At 40.0% G+C, this 25282-nt stretch overlaps 1 protein-coding gene across 1 annotated transcript in view; it reads left to right on the forward strand.

Moving 5' to 3' along the window:
• The first annotated feature begins 2031 nt into the window (after positions 1–2031).
• Positions 2032–25282, forward strand: part of SCAMP1 (secretory carrier membrane protein 1) — a 45769-nt gene continuing 22518 nt past the window's right edge. The window contains exons 1-2 of the mRNA XM_075078706.1: positions 2032–2212; positions 15292–15369. Of these exons, the coding sequence (XP_074934807.1) occupies positions 2156–2212; positions 15292–15369 (135 nt within the window). The 5' untranslated portion in view covers positions 2032–2155. The remainder of the gene's footprint in view (positions 2213–15291; positions 15370–25282) is intronic.

A 25282-nucleotide genomic window follows, 5' to 3' on the forward strand; every position in this document is an offset into this window, starting at 1 on the left:
AGATGCACTATCAAAGTTCTATCATTTAATTGTAAAATACTTATTATCCTTTCCAAAAACATCCTAATGCAGTTTCATTATTGCCTTGAAACTCATATGAGATGATGGATTATTCCCCTTTAACAGTGCACAAACTATTATCAGAGAAATGTCACAATGTCCATGATTTGAAGCACCAGCAACCACACAGGAAAAGACAGCCTTTTCAGCCAAACCTTCATTCATTCATGCGTGCATTCATTCAGTCATGTTCAGTTGAAAGAGGAGGAAATATACAGTTAACTATGAAGTCATATAATTCAGCTATGATATATTGAGCCATGGGCAAATATTGGAAAACAACATGATTTAATTTGCTGTCACCATAAGTGAGCCATATGAATGATTGTGACTAATACTGTAACGCACTTTTGTTGATTGTACAACAGCTGCCTTTGTGTTTTTTGAAGTATGAGGTATTTTACACTTCATAGCAACAAAAAAAGTTTGGAAGTGGTTTGTTGTTCAGAAGCTATGCTTTTATGATTTGTCCTATTTGCATACCATCTTATATCTGACAGTCCTTCACAAATAATTGAGAAACTTTTGCATAAATTAGAGCAAGCCTTGAAGCAATTATTGCTTTCTTTACTGATCCATGCAAAATCAATTCTTGTGTACACGTAGGATTTTTCCTGACTCGTTGACAGAACACCACCATTGTAATGACTGCTAGAGTGAGGATCAGAGTAATGATACATGTAGAGCCATTAAAATACATAAAATTGTTAAAATTCTGGGTCAGCCTCCAAAAAGCCCTGGATAGTGTGCCCCACAGCTAGTCTATGACTATTACATGGGAAAAAAAAATCACATCTGAATACCAAAAAGGCCAGTTTTACTCTCATACCGATTTCACCTGACCTGCCTCAAACCTCTCTTTCTTTGTATTTAAATGAAAGTTTAAATAATCTTTTTAGAACTCATACAAAGAAATTCAGGATTCACTGATTTTAAGTGTTGCATCAATGTAGGCTGTTTGATATGAAGTGTATGGGATTTCAGATTTCAACCATAGCCCTGAACCAAAGGCTCTTCAGTGCTTCAAAGAACTGCTCCAATTTATTTGCATCATTCACACTGGGTTCTTCAAACTGCGGGGTCAGTATTTCTGAGGAAGTATTTGAAAAGTCTTTCAAACAGTTCGAAATGGCAGAACACTTCCAAGAAGCCCTTTTAGCGTGTCCACCCACAGAAGAAAAATTCTGTGACCGTGGTTCAAAGCCGTACCCTACCTACAGCCCTTGCGGAACCTTACAACTGAGGAGCCATATGCTTGGCAAGCTATCTATCATGCCAACAGGAGAAGGGAACAAGCGAGTAAATTTGTGTTTAACCAAATAAGCCTCGTATTTGAAGGCTTTCTTGTCACCTTCGCGTGTGCATATCGCTTTTCAGAGGAGACGGGCTGTCCCGGCCCGCTCCGAGGAGAGGTGAGGCCAGGCACCTCCTCCTCCCTTTGGGCACCCTCTGTATGCTGCCGAGCAGCGCGAGACGTGGCTACCAAAAGGGGCCACCCTGGCCCAGCCGGCGCCCCTGAGCTGCCCGGACAGGCGCCCCGCTCTGAGGGGAGGCACCCCGCTCCCGCCACAGGAGCTAGCAACTTCAGCAGGCAGGCCCATCCCAGCTACCGCATCTGGCTCGCCACTGCCGGGAAGCCCCGGTCCTCCCTCCCTCACGGCTCCCAGCTGGTACCAACAGGCGGACCGCCGTCACAGAGCCCACGCTGCTCTCCATCAGCCTAGGCAGAACAGCGAGAGCCACACCTCTCTCAGCCCTGGGAACGGGCTCTCCCAGCCCTCCTCCTGCCCCGCCCCGGGAATAGACTCTCCCCCACCCCTCCAGGACCGTCCCGCCCCGTAACCTCCCTTCCGGGGCGGCCATTTTGGGAGGTCGGCGCTCGGTGGCTGGCGGGTGGCGGAGGGGGCGGGCTCGCGCTCGGGTTGGAGCCCAGGTTGCAGAGGCTGGTGACAGCGGCGGGTGGCAGCGGCGGGGGGGGTGGCAGGGCAGGGCAGGGCAGGGCAGCGCAGGGCAGCCCGCCGCCGGCGACCCTCGGGGGCGCCGCAGGGGAGGAGGAGCCACCACCCGCTGATCGCAACGCCCGGCTGCCCACGCCATGTCTGACTTCGACAGCAACCCCTTCGCCGACCCGGACCTCAACAACCCCTTCAAGGTGAGGCTGGGAGCGGCGGGCGGCCGTCAGCCTGCCCTGGTGTGGCGGCGGGGGGAGAGCGCGCTGCGCCCGTCCCGATGTGGGCAGGGCGGGCGGGCCCCGGCCCTCCTCCCGCTGCCCCGGGAGGCGGGGGCGGGCCGGGGTTGCTGCGGGGGAGCGCCGGCCTCGGGGACGCGGCGGGCCCGGGGCCGCCGGCCGGCAGCGCCGCAGGGGGCTGCTCTCCGCCCGGCTCGGGAGCGCGGCAGCCATGGCGGGGGTTCGTGGGATAAGCAGCGGGTTTGGAAGCCCGAGAAACCGGCGCAGCCTTTCCCAAGTGCAGCTTTCCGGGTTTCCTCCTGGTGCTAAAAGAATACAAATCGCCTTTCAGGTGCGTTATTTTGAAGGGCAAGAGAGAAAAAAAAGGCGTCTTGATTTTTGGCCCTAACTTGGTGTGCGTACAATACTACTACAAGTCTTTTTTTCTTCCGTCTGACTGACCCAGATAGTTAAGCTTAGTGAGTTTGGCCCCTTTTTCCTCTCCGGCCTCCTCCCTACCCCCATCAAGCTCACTTGCTTCTTTGCCTTATTTCTGAAGCATGCAGGGTACTAATGGCTAGGCATGAGTTCTGTGCTGCATCTCAAAATGCTGTGTTACAATCTGTTCTAAAGCTTTTCGTTCTTGCCCTATTGACTTGTCATACAGCTGAAGATTGTTTCTTTACCCACTCTTCTGGCTTCAGCTGTCAAAGTGAGTTGACCTCCTTGGATGCCTCCCCTCCTTTTCTTTACTTTCTTTGTTATTTGAATCCAGTTTAACTAATTTACCGAGCACTTACCTTAATAATCTTACAGAACATATTTTTGCCATACTTTATTTCATGCTGACACTTTAAAGCACACACACAGCATATGGCAGTGAGTTTAGGATTTCAGCTGGAATAAGTAAGACTTTTGAAAATCGAGCTGTCACATTTCGAGCATACTTCTGTGCGGGTAGGTGCTAGAAGCATAGCATTACTGGCATGTACATATTGGAGCCTGCCTGAATCATTAGTTTAGTTTTTATGGTCATTAAATTTGGTTGATAGTATTCCTTAGCCTACACACTGGTTTTTCACTTGATGTTGTACACAGTGCAGTGACCTTCCAGGTGAACAGCAGCCCTGGTGTTGAGGTTAATGCCAACAGTATTTTGGATTGGCACCAACGGCAGTGAGCACTGTTCTTTTAAATACCTCCTGGCACGAAGCACTGAGAAGGTGTCATTGTTCTAGAATGTGTCTTCAGCAACAAAAACACATGATACTTTTACTCACTTTTTGTAATAGTTATGAAAATAACATCTAGCAAAATTTATTGTGTAGAGATACCCAGAGTGGTCAGGGGTATTGGAAGCAGTATAGCTGCCCCTGCATCACTTATCAGCCCAGGTTACTTGCGCTATGTAGCGTGTGTGAGACCTAAGCTAGGGATCTACCTCAACCATACTTCCAGTTTGAAGACATTGCTTATGCAGTTTCTCTTCAGGGAAAGGCTTATATTGTTGCTGTTTATCAAAATCCACGCTCTGGTTCTCATCTGCAGTGCATCATGATAAAAGGACTGTATAACATCCTCTCTGTACCTTGAAGCTCACTGTTAAACATGGTTCTATATGTCTTTTATTTGCAGAAGTTGGTTTAGGAAAGCTGTATGCTTTTCCTTTTTCAGAGGCCCTTTTCACTTCCTTTAGTCTTTGCTAGCTTCTGTGACATTCCACTGCCCACAAAAGGTAATCTTGCATACCTTTACTCATCCAAACATTTTAACTTGAAGGGGCAGAAATACTCATATATAAGCCAAACCTTGATTGCCATCTCGTTGGCATAATAGCTTTGAAATTAGTAGGTATTAATGCATGTCTGTATTTAAGTTTTGCCTGACTATGTGGTTTAAAATACTTTACACTTAGAACCAGTATTTCCAGATGGACCCGGACAACCTAAGTCATATTGTTTGAACACCTTATTCAAAAGTACTCATATTTTTATTTGTCTTTGCTTGATAATTCTATGTATGATGTGATTTGTTGTTTTCCTTACTTTTGAAGCCACTTCCTGGGCTAATGTAAAATCACATAGTAGTATGGCAGAGAAGGGGGCTGGGGGCACATCATGTGGAAGAGTTGTTGCCATGGTCTGAGGATAGATCCTTTGGTTTTACTAATTGTGATCTACTTGTGAGGTTTTCTGTGACTATTCTCATGCCTTTTAATGGAAAGATTTCAGTAGAGATTCTTTTTGATGTTGGATCAAATATGTTCTCTGGGAAGATAAAGGTAAAGCAGAAACATCTAGTTTGCTCGGTATTCTAGGTAGTTAATTCTTTTGGAAACCTAAACTTAGATTTTGTTTCTGTTTTATCTCTACTGGAAGTAATGAAATTTAGTTTGTAAAATAGAATTTCTTGTTTCAAGTATTAGCTTACTTGGATTGATCACAAAACACTGATTTTGAGACAGAGGGGCTACTTAACTTCTGCTTTTTCTTTTTTTATTCTACAAAAAAACAAACCACCAACCAAAAAACCAAACAAAAAGACAAAAAGCTCTCAAACTGAACCCAAAGGCTGATATGCTTTTGAAGTCATAGTATTCCTCTGTAAATAGCTGTCCTCTGGATGCTGCACTAACAAATCAAGAGATGTTCTGGTTTGAAAGACAACATCTAGTGAAACAGATAAGTAACATTCTAACATTAAAAAGCTTTTGATCACATTTAAGTTGTGCAGAAGAAAATGTGTACCTGTACCATACCAGTGAAGATGAGATAAACCTGCTACAATTTGGCATAGCAGTATTGTGAAGAAATACACATTTGGTGTGACATCAGGTATCATAAATGAAAATAGATTAATAATGAAAGCTATTTCATTTCTTTCGCTGGGAATTGCTTTTCATAGCCTGTACTTGGTGAAGTTCTCACTGACAAAAGGTGCAGTCCCACAGCACCCAAACAGGGTGAGCATAGCAGATGCAGTGATGATAAATGCATTCAGCCAAGAGTCTAGAGTGCTAGACAAGTCCACATAGAGGGGGCAGCTCTGAGCCCAAGTTGGAAAGTCAAGTCAGGGTCAGGATTGGGTCCAGTGAGAGTAACCAGGGTCAGCCAGCAGTACCATGATGACCAGGCAAGTCCTTAGTGGTGAGATGGGTCAGACCACCTGAGAGGGGTTTGGGCATCCTCAAGGTCCTGACACTTTATTCTTGAATAGACTAGACCAGTATGAAATGTTGTATGACAAAACCCAGGCAAATTTCTGATGTAGCTGTTAGAGGGTAAGGGGTAGTTGTAGTCTTCTGTCTTTGGAGGTGGTACAGATACAAAGGTTCTGAAACTGCAGTCTCTTGAAATCCAGTGTAAGTTTCATTAACTCTGAAAAATTGATCTACAATAAAAATATGTTTGTTCTGTGTTTTTTCTTTTTTTTGTTGTTGTTTATAAGTGAATGATACTACTACTAAGAGAAGTTCTTTTTTTTAAGTAAAGCTATGAATTTCACAGGCCTTTGTGGCTTGGCTGACAGAATGTAAAAGGTTTGAGGGCTGGCTGTTACAGTAATCTAAACATATGAAAGTTACTTAAGAGTGGACTTTAAAACTGAGTTCTGTGATGAACTCATATAGAATCGTTAAGGTTGGAAAAGACCCTTAAGATCATCGAGTCCAACCGCTGACCCAGGTATCACTCAGGTAGTTGTAGAGAGTGATAAGGTCTCCCCTCAGCCTCCTCTTCTCCAGACTAAACAATCCCAGCTTCCTCAGCTTCTCCTCATAAGACCTGCTCTCCAGACCCTTCACCAGCTTTGTTTTGCCCTTCTTTGGACATGCTCCAGCACCTCAATGTCCTTCTAGTGAGGTCGGTGCATCTGATGTGTTCAGAGCTCTAAGCAGGTGCAAGTATTTGATACTATAGAAATTTTGGCAGGGCTGAAAACTAAGATACATTTCTGTTTAAATGGGAATGGTGACCTTCAGGTAAAAGCCAAACCACTCTGTGATGTGGATGAAGATTTAAACAGAATGGCCTATGTATTGTTCAGTTTTGGTGTGGAAGGGCACAATCATGGAAACCCTCCAATATATGTAATGTTAATTATGTGAGTAGTTTCTTTGGGTGTGAGTAGGTATCCAAACTGTGGTTACTTTCGAGTTGTTGCTCCAAAAAGACACAGCTCTTCTGTAGTTCTGTTATGACTGCCATTCTCGTGTGAATGTCTGAGGTATCTAAAAATGGTGTTAGGCACTTGAATTGCTCCCACTGAGGTCACAGCATTACTTGAATCACTAGAGCTAAGTATATGTTAGAGCTTAAATTTACTACAGAGGTAAGTCCAGTTATAAGTTGGTTATTATACTTAATCTGACTCGCAGGAGCACAAATTAATCTTCTGTCTAGTTTGGCAGGAAGTACAAGCTGGAGGTTTGATGCTGAAGCTAACAGTGCAGATGACTGCTACCTTGTGTTGCAGCAGAATCTATACAGTTTACACCTTGATTGCTCAAGTGAAGAAGCTAAAATAATAGAAACTTAGAGGAAGAAAGAGAAGTCTTAATTATTTTTGAAGGATCAGAACCTGAATTACTAGAAGTGTTTCTGCAGTATTTGTACTTTAGAATTAAAAAATTTTGTTCCGTGCTTATATGCATAACTGAGTTTTAATTCTTCTACATAACTATAAAATATATGCAATTAAGTTGTCTGTCTCCAAATTAGTAAAGGACATAAAATACAAATATTTTTCTGCCTTTACCTGGTTTCCTTTCATGACTTCAAAATTTATAAATCCCCCTTGCACAATGTAGTGCTGAACATCATGGTATTGGAAGTATGCTTTAACTATCCTACATGGTAGTTAGCTTTCAAGAGCACGCTTCATCAGTGCTGTAACTGCACTGTAATCTATTAAAACTGTGTGAAGTGTTTTGATAGATAATCAGTATTGGTTATAGATGCATTTTTTTCTCAGATTTTCAGTAGTGTTAGCACGTACTGCATTAGTGTTGTTATTGCACTACATATTGAGATTTAGCATTACAAAGAGGAACATAACTCATGTTTCAGAGCTGAGGAAGCAGAAAGATTTGAGAACAGCTATGAGGTGGAGAGGATGCTTTGTTAGGCATCTAGTACTCCATTGCAGCTTGAGGCCAGTGCAAGCTTTAGGACAAATTTGGCCTTGTGGGCCTCTGAAATCTTTTTTGGTCTCAGAGGGTGGGGAGTTTGCCTCGCTCAGCAGCTCAGAACCCTTCATAGCTCTGCTTCCCTGAGATAATGTGGTGTACAATGGGCACTGTTTGAGAGCCAAATGTAAGAAACCCCAGTTGGCTACTTTCACACTATCCTATTTAATAATTGTGTCTGGCAGTGCTAGAGTGAAAATCTTTTTAATATCATTCTGTGAGGAGGGTGGGAAATGGCTGATCAGTGACTGAGATGTTAAACTTGAAATTGTGAAAGAACTGTTATAATGGTTACTCAGATTTTTAAAAATTATTATTATAAGTACAGAAATAGCCTTTATTTTGCCTCTAAGTCATCAATTCTTCTAGGTGTTACATGTGTAACCTTGGAGGACAATTCTTTCTTGTAGTAAGTGGTCTTTAATCATGGGTTAAAATAGTAGGTGCAGTACATTAAGGCTTACTTTATGCTATTAAATGTAAACTTTTTATAATGCTAATATACTATTAGGATAGTGAAACATGAAATCTCAATTTAGCTGCTATTTGTGAAGTTTCCACTGGGTGGATTCACCAGTTGGGATTCAGTCCTGGTAGACCTCTGGCTTCTGCTTCTATTCTGTATATAGTCAGAGATTTTTTTTTTAAGGAATAACATCTTTGCTGAGCATGTTGAGTAGTTTGGAGGATGAGACTGAGGGTGTACCTCTTTTGCTTTCTGGTAACTTCTTTCCAAGCACAAAAAGCAACAGGCAGAATGTATAGCTAGGTGAAGGTGGTTGTGTATCAGGTAATGCCAAGCAGTTGGCAAAGTGAAGGCTGGTTGATGTCAGCAACTGTTAAAGCAGTTAGGTTGGATAAACTTACTTGTAGGGATCTTGAAGCGAGAGAGAAAAGTTGTATGATAGCAGAGCTGAAGGGTAGTTCGTGACTGATGAGGGAGGTGATAGGACTGATATAATGAATTATTGGTAATATGAAAAGACTTAATCTTCTAAGAGTTTTTGATGAGAACTGTTTTCTCCGCTTGGATTGCAACTACTCCAGTCATCAAGAGATCATTCTTAGCCCTTGAACTTAATGTAGAAGTAAGGTCAAAAATGGAGATTTCTACAGTCATCTTCAGTAGCTTATTCTTCCCCTGACAGTACTTAAGAAGCTACATAACTGAAAAGGTGCTTTCCGTGTTGTCTCTTTCTGATTTAATTCACTAAGAGTAATTAATCCTCTTCTTTTAAAATTCACGGTTTTGTGTTCACAGTATATTGTTCCTCCTTAGTCTTTTTTCCTAGGACTAACCAGGTGTACTTCTGTCAGTTTACTCAGATATTTGGTGCTGTCCTATTAATTCCATGTAAATTTAAAAAAGAAAAGGAAAAGGAAAAAAAAAATTCTGTCACTTCTAAGTGCAACATTTCAGTTTTATGCTTTTTCCAAACAACATGATTATTGTATTCTTTTGATGTTCTTCTGTATTCTTTGGCAACCAAGTCTTGGAACATATTTAGTTGTCTTGCTTACTTGCCCTTGCCAGTGAGTGTTAAAAATTTACCTTATTAGTCTATTTCTGTAGTAGTTATCTTTGTTGCCCCTGTTATTTTCCTTGCAAAAGTATCTTACGCATTCTTCCCTGTTCCTTTTTCCAGCAGTGTTTTTTTCTGCTTAGGTTATGTGATTTTCATTTGAAATTATTGTTTTTGATTGGTGGTAGGTTGTAAAACCATTAGAATGTCTATCCAAATCAGTGTTTAGAATGAGTGTTTATAAACCCTGATCTCTGGAATAAGATTTTGCTTTTAGTTCCCTGCTAGTCTTTGGGAGCAAACTGAAAAATACTGAAGTAAATTAAATGTTCTGTGCAGAGTGCTGATGTCACTTGTTTAGTTCCACTTTGGGAAAAAAAACCAGGTAAGACAAGCACGTATTATTATGGTATATATTTAGCCTGTTTTTTCCCCTCTCTCATTCCATGTTAAATTATTTGTATATTGGTAGAAAAATGGGTGCACATCAAAAGTGAAAACTTTTTTTAGCAACCTGAAGGGCAGTTTGGAGGGGACGATTCCTAGTACACTACTTTTGCTTCACTTAAAAGAAATCAAAATCACAACTGGCAATGTAAACTTGGCTGATGGTGTTTTTCAGAATATTGGGTTATGTATGCTGTCAAAGCATCTGACTTACGGTGGAACAATGCTGAACCCATTCTCAGTGAACAGTAATACAAAGAAACATTACAGATGTATCTACTTCTTCAGTCTTTAAATTGCTAATCTCTTCTCTATTAATGAAACCTGGTAGCTGATGACTAGTTTTGGTCTCCTAGACAACAGACACCTCTTAATTTGTTTTTTATAAAGCTGTAAAAACTTGAGTAGAATGGATTATTCTACTCCATTTTAAACATTCTAACTTGTAGTTAATTGTGTTTGTACACCCTCTGTGATAACTGGGTGTTCAATTAATCCTATCTGTATCTGAGTGATGTGAGCACAATTTGTTAACCTGGCCCAGGAGATATTTTCAATGGTTCCATAGGTGCTCTTGCCAATGTGAGATATAAATGTATTGTATTTTCTGGTTCTGTGTTCTTCGTTTGTGTTTGGTTTATGGTTTTTTTCTGACTGACTTTTCCGTTCCTGATGTAAATACTGGGGTGGTTCTTTTACCTGACTCCTAGTGATTCAAAGACTGTGATGCTAATCTTTGCTTTTGAGATTGATGTTATAAGAGAGAGACTACAAAAGGCAGGTAAAATGAAAGACTGGATGGAAAATAGTTAATTAAGTTGTGCTGGTTTCTTAAAATTCCAGTCTCCTGAACTAATTCAGATGTTGAAAATGTCACTGAAACGAGTGTGCGTGACTTAAATGCACCAGTAGCTACAGTAGCTGGCTATGAAAATGGCCTGTTCTTGTGTTCTGTTCCATGGTCGGTATCACTAATAGTTAAATAAACAGATCAGAAACTCAGAGGGGCCTGAATTGGCAGGAGTTTGGGCAAGTTAAGGCTGGAGAAGGAAGTGTGAAATGGAAGAGGGTAACAAGGAGTTGGACAAGATGAGAATTACAGGGATCAGCATTCAAAGGAGCAGAGAGTGGGACTGGCTGGGTGGCTGATGAAAATCAGGTTGTGGCGAAGAGTTAGTGCATGGGCAGGCCCAATTCAGGCGGAAGAACTGGTCCACCAGGATATACTCTTCCCCAGCCTGGGATTGGAGCAGCCATTTTACAGATGCTGCCTTCAGTGGCTGACATCAGATATTTAAAGTCTGTCCCAGGAATTCCCATTCTTCTGTATTTGCAGAGGGTAACCCAGTTTTTAATCATTTGAGTCATGCAGCGAGTTGAGGTCTCTGGATATTTGATGGTTGCAGGCATACTGCTGCTTTGTGTTAATGTCCTTATGTTATCACCCATTGGAACTTGTCTTTTTGGCTTTTTTCTGTTTCGTAATACCAAACTCCCAAAATAACTAAAAATAATGCATTTTAACTTTATTATCTGTGTGGAATATCAAATATGGAAAATAAATTACACCAGCCTAGATTTACTTATTCCGGTAGAATCTTAAAGTTTTCAGTTTTTAACTGCTAGAATGTATGTGTCATGTAGCATAAAGATTTGATAGCATTTGTTTAAATGCCACCTTTTCTTTGAGTATGTGGTCCTGCACAACATTTATTGTTCATGTTCATTATTCAAACGCCCATTAACTTCTAAATTCAGTGTTTTATTATTCTGCAGCAGTGAGTATGACTGCTTCACAGTTTTTCTCGCTGTATTTAGATGAGTTGGCATTTGCTCGATTTTTAAAATGAGATGCAATGAGCATCAGGTCAATGATTCAAAGTAATCACTTTTGTTCCTTGGGATGTCAGGTCTAATTCTCTTCAGAAATACTCAAAGTAGTGTTTTGAAATATGAAGTGCAGCTCCTATTGGTATCAGTTTTTCGATGCACTGTAGGTATCAGAACAATTTAAAGTCTAGCAGCCTATGTCTGGGCACCCAGACTATGAAGAGCTTGTTTCTCTCCATGCTGAGGATAGTTGAGCATTAGAGAAGATTGCAGTGAATTAATATAGTAGAGACACAGATCTCCAGGCTAGTACTTGCCTCCTTCAACTATGAGGTTACTCTTCTGTTCCTGTGATCTCTGGTTTACTTCTCCTTGAGTCTTTCTGCTTGTGGAAGAGATCAGGCCATGAACGTGTATTGAAGTCTAGACTCTGTAACTGAGGTTTTCCAGAGCAGAATTTGAGTGCTATTTGCCATGGTGGGGTTCAATTTGTGTATTTCAGTACAACTATAAATTTTTTTTTTAGTAGGTAATGAAGCTTTTCTCAAATAGAGCTGATACTGAATGCCCTCTGAGTCATTCAGATTTTTTCAGAGCTGCTGCTACTTTTGTAAACAATAGCAATATTTGGCAGTAGTATAGCAATTGTTAATTAAAAATGAGAATGGACTTCTGATGGAGGGCTTCTTGCTCTACACACTGTCTGTATTTAAGTATACAACTTATTTCTATTACTAAGACTTTTGATGTAGTAAACCTGTTCGGCTCAGCGTGTCTCCTGTTGTTTGTCAGTGTTAGAATAGCACCGTAGCTGTGTGAAGAGATCTGAGAAACTTTTTCCCCGTGTCTTCTCTAAAACACTTGGAGAAAAAGGCTTTCTTTCATCAGATATTTATTATGGTTTGTATATTGTATTTCTAAATCTAGATTGCTCTTCCGATTTTGACTTGACCACTCTTTCCTGCTTTTTGGAAATCTGTTCAGTGGCTATCCCATGAGTCTGATATTCTAGTTATTCAAATAATTGCATTTATTGTCTGCAGGCACAGTTGGGCTGAGTTATTTGGTTACTAGTGTACTCTTCAAACACAGAAGTTTAGTGTTGAAACCGACTTTTAAAGCAGCTGATTTAACTTAAAGTACTAAGTATTATTAGAGTTTTAATAATGTAGACATACTGTTTCACTATGTGGATGATGGTTAGCTATCACTAGTTTCACATGTGTCTATATTTGAACATTTTTGTGTGTGGAAGAGGGAATGATATGAGAGCATTTGTGGAAGGGGTAGCATACTGAAACAATGAACAAAGAATAGAGTATTTTATGCTCTGCTAATCCACACTAACGTGTAAAGGTTAGAATAAGTGTACTGGGTCTGGCTAGGATGGAATTAATTTTTAAAATAGTAGTCCTTATGACACTGTGTTTCAGATTTGTGACCAAACCAGTGCTGGTAAGACACCAGTGTTTCAGCTGTTACTATGCAGCATCAAGGCTTTTTCTGTTTAAGCTCCACTTCCCCCGGGGAGTAGGCTGGCATTAGGGCAAGAAGTTGGGAGCGGACCCAGGTGGGACAGCTGATCCAACTGTCCAAAGAGATACTCCATACCTTATAGCACCGTGCTTGTCAATAGCACTGGTGGTGCTGGTAGTGATATTGGGCATGTTCCAAGGTAACCATTGCTCAGAGGCTGGCTGGGCATGTAGCTGTCTGGTGGGAGGTGGTGAGCGATTGCCTTTGCATCACCGGGGGGTTTTTGTTGCCTTTTTTTATTTCTCTTTTTTTCTCTACCTTTCCTCCCCCCCGCCTTATTAAACTGTCTTTTTCTTGACACCCACAAGTTTTACTTGCTTTTGCCCTTCTGATTCTCCCCCTGCATCCCACTGAGGAGGGCAACGAGTCAGCTACTAGGTGGGGGTGTAGCTGCTGGCTAGGATGGACCCACCAGAGTGAGTGAAAAGTCTTCAGCTGTACACAGCTTTCTACCTTCCTGTATATTGAATTAGAAATTGTCTTACCTGTATTAACTTTTGTTTTCATATTTTTTGATCTTTTACAAGTCTGCTGAACTAACGCCTATTTCAAACGCTAGATTTAATTCTTCCCTTTTTCCTAAAACCCCAATCTTTTATTAAGTGTTTAAAATGATTTGTAGCTGAATTTTGACAACATTCTCCACACACACATGCTTTCCCTTGTTTTTGTTGTTCATCTGCACAATATCTTGTGCCAGTCATTTAATGGAAGAATATGTTACAATGAATTAGTCAATCAGTTTATGCAAGACCTGATTTTATTTGGAACAGTTTATTCAGGTCTAGGATGGTAACTAAAGATATGTCAAACTTGTGGGGGAGGCGCTATCACCAGGTGGCTTTATTGAAATCACTGATTATGGTATAAGTCGAATGTAGGAAAGCTGATTTTGAATTGCATGTTACATTGTTTTGTATACATTTATAAAAAGGGTGATTCTTGTTCAGTCACCATTAAAATACGGCTTTGCAGCTAGATGTATGCTTTAGCCAAAAGCGGTAGCATTTTATGTGACCAGAAGGGTAATTTTTATGTATGCCTGTGCACGTGAATTTTATTAAAATATGCAACATAATTTTTTTAATTTTTGAAGCAATGATTTTCTTGTCTTAAACTTATTTTTTTTACGGTAATTTTTTTTTGTTTGCCTAATGTTAATGAATTTGTGACAATGGATAAAACAGATGTTCTCATTTGCTGTATCCTTCAGGATTTTAGAGTTGATAGACATTCTACCCTGTTTTTTTTTTTTCTAGCTGTAAATAAGTTGACTGCAGTTCTTAAGAAAATACTGTTCCTGCATCTGTAGATAAAGTCACTGCTGTCAAGACTAAGCTGGTGCTGTAACAGATACTGTTTCTAAGAATCTAGATTTTATTTTTCAGTAGCTTAATAGTTTGTATATTTACTTAGGCGTAGATTAAGTCACTTACTGTATTTTTTTCAAAAAATTCGACAAATATTTCATGTAGAGGTTTTAAAGGTAGCTATCTTTAAAGGCAATATGAATGTAAATGTATAGAAATGTAAATACTTATCTTCTTCCCAGTCTTTATCAACTCCAGTTTGTTTTCTAATGTTGAACTAGTCTGTTGAAATTAAGAAAAAATATATATCTGTACATAACAGTTGTAAATAAGTAAATAGTACATTTACAGCTATTTTGAATATTTGATGTACATATAAAATATTGTACATTTATTTTGTGCACTTATGTACGTATAAATGTAACTAACAGTATTGAATAAGTGTTTTTATTATTCTTCAAGAAAACCTTCCTTTCATCCATTCTTATATTCCAAATACGCAAAAACCTGAAATTAAGGTGTAGAAGCAACGTAGTGGAACCAAGCATCACATGGAATAAATACAGCTTTACTTCAAAGTTAGTTTGGTCTGTGGTAGTGGGCACTTCTGCAGAACCAACTCTGTCTCTAGCATAGGGAAATCTCTCGTTCCTGAAATAGCTTTCTCAAGCTAAACCTCATGCAGTCTTTCTTACTGTATAGTTCACTGGAGGGGAAAAAAAAAAGACATTTTTTTCTTGATTTTACCAATTTCAGTAGGAGCTGAACCAGAGGTGTTTTTGGCATTATGGGATAAATTTTCCTCAACTTTGTTTTTCGGAAATGCTTTGCCTATACCTGAAGCTGTTGGAGGTACTTCTGGGTAGGGAAAATAGAGTTACAGAAAGCTCTGCTCTTCTCTTGTGCTTTTGGGTGTAGAGTTGTGGAGTCCAACATTCAACATAGCAGGATACAGTTTACTTCCCTTCTCTCTTGAGAGCTTTCTTCCTTATAAATCAAATGTATGACAGATGGAGTTTCTTTTAGACTCTGTTAATCTAGGTTTATAAGAAGCTCAGGATGGAATTATGTCATTTTGGAGACAGAGGAGGAGGTAGATGTTTACAGGCTTTTTTAGTGAAAACCTTTTTTAGACTGAAACAAAAGGTGATTTTTTTACGTGATGTAATGATATATGTTGACTTGTTGCTTATATACATGTGCCTACATTTACAGTACTGTTTTCTCTTCTAGGATCCTTCTGTTACACAAGTGACAAGAAATGTTCCTCCAGGGCTAGATGAATATAATCCTTTCTCTGATTCAAGAACAGTAAGCACATTTTTTTCTTAATCATGCTGTTAATCTGTTTAGGTAGGATTTGTGAGGTATTGTTTTCAGAGTTTGGGACTGATACTGTAACACATGTGACGGGCTAGCTAGAGGTAATGGAACATGTGTAAGGATAGATAGTCCCATAAAGTATTTGGAGTATTCAGTGGGTAGGTTGATTGAGTGAGCTTTGACCTGTTAAGACTGGCTGTCTGAAAGAGGGCTGAAACAGAACTGAGTTTTTCCCCTGTGCAGTAAGACTTACGGTAGTCTGTCCTTACATTTTTCTGAATGTTACTTGCTTTAAAGCTTGTGAGTGTGACACACTTCCCCAGTGTCTTGCTTTTGATTTCCATTTCACTTAATGATAAGTGCTGCTCAGAATAAGAAAAGCATTGCATTTAAGTAACGGTCCACAGGCTATGAGTAGTTGTGCGGTTGTAAAAGGAATAATTTATGTCCAAGAAACACAGTTGGGTTTTGCCTCTAATTTTTATAGTTTTAATTTACCGTGTGCTTATTTTTACCCTTGGAGGTGATGGGCAGAATACAAGGAGTGGGTTAGTAAATTTGTACTGTAACAGCATTTTTCAGTTGTTACTCTTCATAGTGAAGACCTTGTGCAAGACTAGCAAAATGTTTGAGTGATTACTGTCTGTCAGTGTAATTTATAAACATTCAAATACCGTATTTTTCACAGGTAGGCTTATTTTCTATGGCAAATCTGAGAGTGCCGATAGGGAATTGTTGGTTTTGAGCGTTCGCAATACAACAGTAAGCTTTCATACAGTGTTAAAATGCTAGACTGGCAGAAGCTTGTTTTTGAGTATACCTTGGATCAGCTGTTTAAGGCAGAATGTTTACGAGTAGCAGAGGTATTTAATAAGTCTCCAAAATTTTTGTCTCCTAACTCACAATATCACAAATTCTGTTTATCTTTCTGAAGCTTGATGAGTTTCAAAATTGCTTTGTGTTGAGTGTAATTTATAAAGACACACAGAATACACCCAGAATCGTATAGGTTGGAAAAGGCATTTAAGATCAAGTCCAACTGTTTACCTAACACTGCCAGTTGACACTAAACTATGTCCCTAAACACCACATACTGAGGGCACACTCGATCCCCTTGTCCAGATCATTGATAAAGATATTAAACAGAACAGGCCCTAATATTGAGCCCTGGGGAACACCTCTTGTGACCAGCTGCCATCTGGATTTCACTCCGTTCACCACCATTCTTCAGGCCCAGCCATCCAGCCAGTTTTTTACCCAGCGGAGAGTACACCTGTCCAAGTCATGAGCAGCCAGTTTTTCCAGGAGAATGTTGTGGGAGACAATGTGTTTTGTTTAAAACAAAAACCCAAACCAAAACAAAATCCACCAAATACCTAGAGCTACTCTGACTTTTTAAATTACTTATGTACTTAATTTAACATGCAGTTCTGTGGGAAAAGGAAAACTGAAGTGTATGTCTAAGGTTAGCCACCTTTGAACAGTCAGCTGTGCCTGTATAAGAAATTCTAATTGCTCATTACAGATGTCACTCATAGGAAAACTGGGAGGATGGAGGAAATCTGTAAGTCTGTGTTCAGATCTACTGAATATGTGCTATGTTTGTGCACTGTGGTTCAAATGATAATAATCTGGGTTGTTACCAAATTAATTAAAAACTGTCTATTGAATGAGCAGTTATCTTTCTGTAGAGGAAAAAACCTCACAGGTTTTCTTGCAGAAAGTAAGACTGAAAGAATGAAGCATATATTCAGCTAAGAGTGCAGTAATAATCAAACTTTACATGATACTCCCTTTCCTCTCTCTGTATCTTGTGGGTGCCGACTATGTAAGTATTTATTCTGTAATTCTGTGCGTTTGCAGGAATGTGCTTAGGTAGCTGAAGATATGCTCACAAGTCCATGTACTTACCTCTTTTTTTCCTACCAGCTTTATATGCAAGGGAAGGACATACTATACGTGTACAAATAAATGTATGCTACAGGAATAAGGGAAGAGACAGTGGAAGTGAATGCCTTTAAAGATTGGATGTGCAGAGGTAGAAGCAGGGTCTGTGAATTTTAGATTTGGAGGATTATAGTGTCTGTCAGGTTAGGGATAGAAATTACTCTGTGTTTTGTGTGCTTCTCAGAGCAAAAACATCCAGATAGTTTCTGGTGGATTTGATTTGCTGCTGTTTCTTGTTCTACCTTTGTTGGGAAGCTGAGTCATCTTAAACAGTTCTGTGCGTGTAATACCACTTCTAATATTTGAACAGCATAATGGTGTGAGTGAGCAGAAAGGATACAGGCTGGTGGTAGCAAGATCTGGCCTCGAGATTTCTGTGCTCTTTAGTCTGAGAATCACTGGTTGGTAAGACTTAAAATTATGTTTGTTTGCACTGTGAGCTACAATGTGTAGCTGTAGTTTTTAAGGAAACAGAGAATGGTATGCTTCACTTAGAAATCCAGATTTCTAGTGGAAGTGGTAAGATGGTATCTTGCAGTCTGTAGCATTAACACAGCATTAATTTTCTTTCCCCCATTTCTCCAAATTGAACTTAATAAAGCATGCTGGACTGCTAAAATATTTCTCTACTGCAAATTCAGACAGGGATGTTTCTTCTGTGAGAAAATGACTTCCGACTCTGAATACTGACTTCATTATTTTACCTCAGTTGTGTTTTCCCTTTGCCAATGCTTCCTATCAGTTCTTTCTTAGTATCAGCATAGGACAGGAAAAAAGAAGTAAATTCTACTTCTTCTTAATATTCCTTATTCTAATTATTTTTTCTTAGTATGCCACTACATTCGCCTTTTCTCAGTCAACTTAAATTCTTCCCATCTGCAGTGGGAAATTTGATAAGAAATTAACATGTAACACATAATGAGGAGGGTGAACGCGCATAGGAGATTTTAGGTCTCAAGTGTCACCACCTTAATATCTAATATGAACAAATCAGGGGGGTTGTGGTTTTTTGGGTTTTTTTTTGGGGTGGGTTTTTTTTTGCTTCTTATCAAATTTCAAAGCCTGTCTTATTTTTGTTAAACCAAACAAAGTTTTAAGTAAATGGTGTAAATGTCAGCTTAAATATTGCCTGCATCTTTAGTGGTTTTGTCTCCAGCTCTAACAGTCACCATGGAGGTGACTTTGTGTCATCTGTCATGTTTCTGAAGTCAACAAGGAACAGATGAGATTGGACAATTAGTATTTCTGCTTCATCATTTAATGAAATTACTGTTAAAGAAGGCCTTTAATCTCTTCCTGATTCTACAAGTTTTGCTAATGTACGTTGAACCGCTCTGAACATTTTGTGTGTGTGTGTGTAACATGTATAGACACAACACATTTAGCAATCATTTTCGAATTGATGCATAAAAAATCTGGAAGAAATCATTAGTAGAATTGGGGTTATTTTGTTTTTAAGAGACATTTAAATGGATTGTTTTCAGTAAATTCCTGGGCAGCTCCTCTCCGGTCTTGCATCCAAACACAGTGAAGTGTTTACAGGAAACCAGATTGATCATCCACACCTGGCTGCTTTTGGAAGTCTTCCTCCCACCTCCAGTAAATAAATTACTTCATCCATGTGGGAAATCTATTCAAAAGAGAACTTTATCTCTAGCCAACTTCTTCTCTTCAAGAGAGGTTGTAGTAATTTGCTTCTTCCCCCAGTGCAGCTATGAGAGCAAGGCATGAAATAAAAAGATCTATCCCAGAAGTACCATTTCTGGTAGGAACAAAAAAGGCTGTTGTAGAGTGGGGTTGGTTGAATTTTGAGATACAAGTGCCTTATTGTAATGTGTCAGTGAGGGTCAAAGACCATGGACCTGTGAAGTAAAGTATCTGTAAAAACAGTTGGCCCTGTCCAAATGTGGGTGGTATAATCATGATATGTTATGAAATTATCCAGTAATGGCTGGAGGTTAGTGCAGTCCTTAAAATAGAATTCTGAGTAATTATTGTTGGAGTTACACCCTTAAAAAGACAAAATTGCTGACCTCTGTCTTTCTGTGAATGTCTTGTCAGTCCTATGCAGGCTGTAAGTCAGTTGGGTACCTCTCTTCCATACCCAAATCCCTAAGTCACCAATAGCACTTGGACAGGCAGCCAACAGCACATGGACAGACAGGTATGACAGAATAAGTGCCAAGTCATAGGTTGCAAGGGACCTCTGGAGGTCATCTTTTTCAATCGCCACTCTTCAAAGTTGGTCACTAAGTCGCATTGCTCAGCATCTTGCCCTGAGAAGTTGTGAAATATACAAGGATGGAGATCCTAGTACGACCTCAGTTGGCAACCTGTTCTAGTGCTTGGCAGTTCTTACAGTGATTTCCGCGCCCCCCCCCCATATCTAACTAGTTTGCTGTGTTCCAGCAAGAAACGTGCTGTATAACAAAAGCACCATCATCTTGTCCCGACAACCCCATGAGTATGCAGATAAATAAAGGAGTACAAATGTATTTGTTTTGTTTCTTATACTCAGTAAATTAAGTAGTAATTATGTCAGAATGCTGCAGCTTTATCCTGATATGTGAGTAAAGACTTTGGTCTGGTAAGTATAAAATCAGCAAATGAAAGAATTTTTTACAGGAGGACTGTGACATTCTGCTCAGGTAGAAAAAAGGATCAAGTATTGTTTTCAGATTTTCATTCTGCCTGACATGGGGCCAAGTCTTGCAGTTTCCAGAAGGATGAATTGGACTGTTGAATTTGAGAGGGGAAGGGAGAGGCTTGATTTCAGCTGCCCTGAAGCCACCCAAGAGGCCTCTGTCTACTCATGTACTTCTGAGACAAAAGAAGGCACAGGATTTTTTGAGATGCTCTGGTATTAACTGCATAACATGTTCGTCAGGGTTAAAGGAGTTACCTGGCAAGTGCCACATTCACTGGTTTACTTCAAAAATGCCTCAGAAATTTTTATTCCTAGAAACCCTTTGTCAATAAAAATCAAAATAACATAGATAAAAGTACACTAACAGATGAGAATTCCTGTTCTGCTTACTTAATAGTTATGGGTCTCAGTGTCTTTATGAAATGTCCATTAATTCTCAAAACTAGTTCCTGCAGTTACCTAATTTGACATCTTCAGGATTTTGGTAGTTATTGACCAAGTGTCTCTATCCCACTTGGATCTTTTGTGCTGATAAAACATTTGAGGTGACCTTAGAAAGTGGATGTTTGCTTTTGGTTCTAAATAGCAAATAGATCGCTCCTATAACTAGCTCTAATCTAACTGCTCGGTAGTAGTATTTCCTCAAAAAGATTTACATTTACTATGTACAGTTTTTGTGTGCATCAAATGCATGTCCCTTGCCAACCTTTTAAAAACCTGAGCTATTGCTCAGGTTTTTATATTAAAATCAGTGCTATGGCTTTCCAGAATGCCTCCAGTTTTAGACTTCATGCACCTTGAACAGTACCACTTAGGCCATTTCAGACAATATTTCAGTACAACAGCTTGCAGATACATCTCCATTTCAGAATATAAGGAACCTCCTGTATGCTAGCTAACATTTCAATAAATATTACTGCTCAAATTGTTTTGCAGGTTTTTTTTAATGAATTCAGCTTAATTCTTAACTGAGCTAACGTCAGAGATGGCAATTAGAGCAAACCTGTGCTGAGTCTATATTTGGAAATTGATGTGAGACTTTTAACTTCTCTAATTGTGCTTTGTATTGCCTTTTTAATAGCTGTACAGAGAACTGTCTGCCTTACTGTTTTGTCTACCAAGCCAATAAATTATTATTTCCTTGACTTCTGTTGAGTATGTTCTAATTGCATGTGTGAAGCAACACCTGTTTTGAGTACCTTGTTATGCATTAATGCTTTGTGTGCATAACCTCTGTTCTCCCTGGTTCTTGTTTGTTTGCCTTGTATGCATTTTTATTGAACTTCTGCATTTCCAGTGATTGCAGAATACTGGGAAATATATTTATAGGACAGAAGAAGACATTACATGGTTTCTGACAAAATGTTATCACAAGTAATATTTTTCTTCTTTTTTCCTGTACCCTTTCCTTACTCCCTGTGTCAGTCCAGTAAAAGATAACCTTGTATGTGGACTGAACTTTATTTAAGTCCATGCAGTTCTCCAGACCTGCTGCACAATGCTAGACCTTGAAGATGTACCTCCTCTGATTTAACTGTTAAGAAAGTCCCAAACTCTACAGCTATGTTTTGCATCTTTTATTGTTGGGTATTTTTTTGGTAGCTGAATGATTTTCCAAGGCAGCTGGTTACTTCTATTTGTTTCATGTTAAGTAGCTACGTTATTTTTTCCCTTTTTGCTTTTCAACTTTGATTGGGGTTATAAAAATGAGTACTTAGTTTGATAGGAAGACTTAGTGCAACCTGAGTTTAAAACAGTTGCGTACTGGTCACTTTTTAAGAGCCATCTCTAAAGAGCACAGGAACAGGCAATTCCAAAGTGTCAGAAGTCAAGCAAGCAGGCCAGAAGGCCGGCTTGGCTGAGGAGGGATCTTCTTTTAGAACTTAGGTGGAAAAGGAAAGTGTATGGACATTGGAAGCAGGGACAGGCAACATGGGAGGACCACAGAGATGCTGTTAGCCACTGTAGGGAGAAAATTTGTGTGGCCAAAGCTCCATTAGAGTTCAAGCTGGCCAGCACTGTGAAGGGCAAGAAAAGGTTTTGGTTTTTTTAATGTGTTAACAGCAAAAGGAGGATCAGAGATAACATTGGTCTGTTACTGGATGAAATTGGTCGCCTCACAAATAGGGATGTAGACAGAGCAGAGATGTGTAATGCCTTCTTTGCCTCTGTGTTTAACGCCGATGATGAGCCCTAGGACACATGGAGCCCTGTGACTGGGGGCATGAAGTTGCAGCCTACAACTTCTTCATGGGAGGCAGTGGAAGGGGACGTGCTGATCTCCTCGCTCTGTTGGCCAGCGATAGGACACAGGAGTTGGAATGAAGCTGCATCAGGGGAAGTTCAGATTGGGCATTAGGAAAAGGTTCTTCACTGAGGGGGTGATTGGTTGTCGGAACAGGCTCCCCAGGGATGTGGTCATGGCACCAAGCCTGTCAGAGTTCAAGGAGCATCCAGATAATGCCGTTAGTCATACAGTTTGTTTTTAGGTAGTCCTGTGAGGAGCAAGGAGTTGGACTCCATGATCCATATGGGTCACTTCCAACTTTAGATATTTTAGGATTACAATGCTTTCTGCATTAGAATCTTCATCTGTAGAAGATGATTTATAATACCTGTACCTGTCGTGTATTGAATTACAATCTGGGAGTAATAACTTCATTTCCCTGTGCATACATTTTGAAGCTAAGTAATTATGAAAACACAGTAGTATACAAAAACAAGCGCTATACTTTTCCTATACTTAATGAAGAAATGCTGCTTTATTTCAGCACATTCTGTGAATCCTGGCTGTATCCTGTGAACAGAATGGTTGGAATGTAACTTTTGCTGTGATTATATTTGTAATACCTGTATCAGCCTAGCAGACATTCGGGAGTGATACCCAGCAAAAATTAACAGCAGATTTGAAGCAGATACATGATTTTTTTCCTCACCTTTACTTACTTCCACTCTCTTACAGCCTCTTCTCTCTACTTTTTCTAACATCATGCACTAATTCCAGCAACTGATATTAAATAACTCATAAGTGATACTAAGTCCACAATAACATTCATGAATGGTGTTGACATACTTACTGTAGCTCAAAAATAGCTGCTTTAGATGCACCATATGTACAGACTAACACTGCTGGCTTTTTGCTGCTTTGTCAAGTCAAGTGTGCTTCTGGGGTAAGACAGCCTTTAGAAAAGTGGAAGCTATTTTCAAAGAAAACTTAAGAGCCTAAATTCTGCTGGGCTAAGTGTGAAACTGTAAGGCAACCTCAAATCTCTGAGGAAGAAACTTGTGGAACAACTTGGGAAACTTTCTTTCCTGGAAGCAGGAAGCTTCTGCCATCTTTAAGGTTGTGAGAGTACTAATAGAAGATAATGATGTAGGAAAAAGCTAAATTAATTGTTTCTTTATAGGGGAAGTGTCTTAAACTTGAATTGTTAACAGAAAAAGCTTAGAGAAGTGGTAATTTGCCAGAAATAGGTAGACAGCTGAGTGTTAAGAAAACTAAGATGGAAAATTGCTGAAGTGTGAACTGGAATGTATCTCAGCTGGCTTCGTACCAGAGGAAGGAAAAGTGGCAGCTGTCACACTCACTGTATAAAAAGCTTTTAAAAGGATTCAAGAAACTAAGAGGCCAGAAGCTACAAGTAGGGACAAGGGGGTTGCAGAAAAGTCTACGAATCTTAAATGGGTTGGGTTTTTTGTTTGTTTATGATTTATCCTGTTGGTTTTTAGCAGACCTCTACACAGGCAGGGGTTTTTAACTTTTGAACAGGCATGGAAATTGTCTTGACTGCTACATCATTCCTGAGTTAAGTAATGGACTGTAGCACACAGATCTAACAACTTGAGATTCAGGGCAGCTGTTCCCTTGCACTGCATTGCTTGAAATAATAAACCTGGAGTGCCCTCCTTCATGTTACTACAGTGATACAGCTGTATGGTTTTTGAGGGGCTGAGGTCTGAAGGAGGATCATAATCCCAGTCATATTATTACAGAGTATCTGAAGGTACATGTGATTCTTAATCATGTACCATCCTTGTAAAAGTCATGGTAGCCTCCATCATGGTCCAAATAGTCAGGTCAGTCATACTGGTTAGTGTAAGGATATGTAGAATGTGAGAGCATCTGTTTCATTAAGGATATAGACTTCTTTTACTTAAAGGGTGCAATAGGGAAGAAGAAGGGAAGGCAAGGCAATAAATAAACGCAGAAATGCAAACCTCATAGATAAGTGACAACAGAGACAAAATGGAAGACCAGAACTCTTCAGCCACTAATTCATGGTCTTTGGAGAGGGTCAACCTAGACTTTTTAACTGAGAAGAAGGAAGAAACAAGGTAAGCGTGAATACTGTAGATAGTTGAGGGGTGCCTATGGGACTAGGCAAAATTTATTAAGGAATACATAGGGGAATAGTCAAAGATGTGGAGCAGTTGGAAACTAGGGAGGAGCAAGGAGGAGATTAGAGGGGAGGATGCATTAAAAGGGGCTTGTTGCATGTAAGTTGCAACCAGTTAGTACTCTTCTCTGACAGCCACATGCCTAATCACTGCAGTTACTGTTAAATCCTTTCTTTACTATCTTTCTGTGACATTTAACTCTCTACCACATCTGTGAGTGCTGCAAAGTCTAGGTGCCAGCAACTGGAGAGACTAGAGTGAGACACTTAAGTGCCAGCAACATGGTCAGACCCCAAGTAGTAATGGTCCATATGTCTGTGGTGTCAACAGTTGAGCATCTGGGTGTCAGCAGTGGGAGGGACCATGGGTTGTAGGGACCACTTATTTAAGGTGTCAGCAACTGAAAGGACAGGTGTTTTCCTCTATGTGTATATGTGTAATTCACTAGCAAACTTCAAGGTGGGATAGCTGGCAAACAGGAGGAAAACATCTCTCTGGGAAGACCCAAAGTCTGAGCCAAAATTGAATGAGGGAGTCGGGGTCTGGGCTTGGATATATGGCAAGCTGAGAGCCCATGCTGTTGTTTGAGGGAGCTGCAAGTGTGGAGGCTGCTTGTGATACGAGTGTACTAGTGCATGAATCTTCTAGTGAATGTCAAGCTAGGCTAACTGGCAAACAGGAGGAAACTCGTATACCAGGCATGTGTATCAGACAGGCTGAAAGCCTCCTGCTTGTATCTGAGGGATCTGCAGCTGGTGTGCTTGTAAATCTAGAGTGAAGCATGTGCTTTCAATAGTGAACTTCAGTGCTAATCAGATGGAGAGGAGGAATGGGATATGACTCTGTGAACCTGTGTTCTGTGTAGTTCTGATAGTGTTATGTGGGGGTGTTGTTAAAGGCAGTGCCCTG

Source organism: Phalacrocorax aristotelis, chromosome Z, assembly GCF_949628215.1.
Source record: "Phalacrocorax aristotelis chromosome Z, bGulAri2.1, whole genome shotgun sequence".
NCBI classification, from domain to species: Eukaryota; Metazoa; Chordata; class Aves; order Suliformes; family Phalacrocoracidae; genus Phalacrocorax; species Phalacrocorax aristotelis.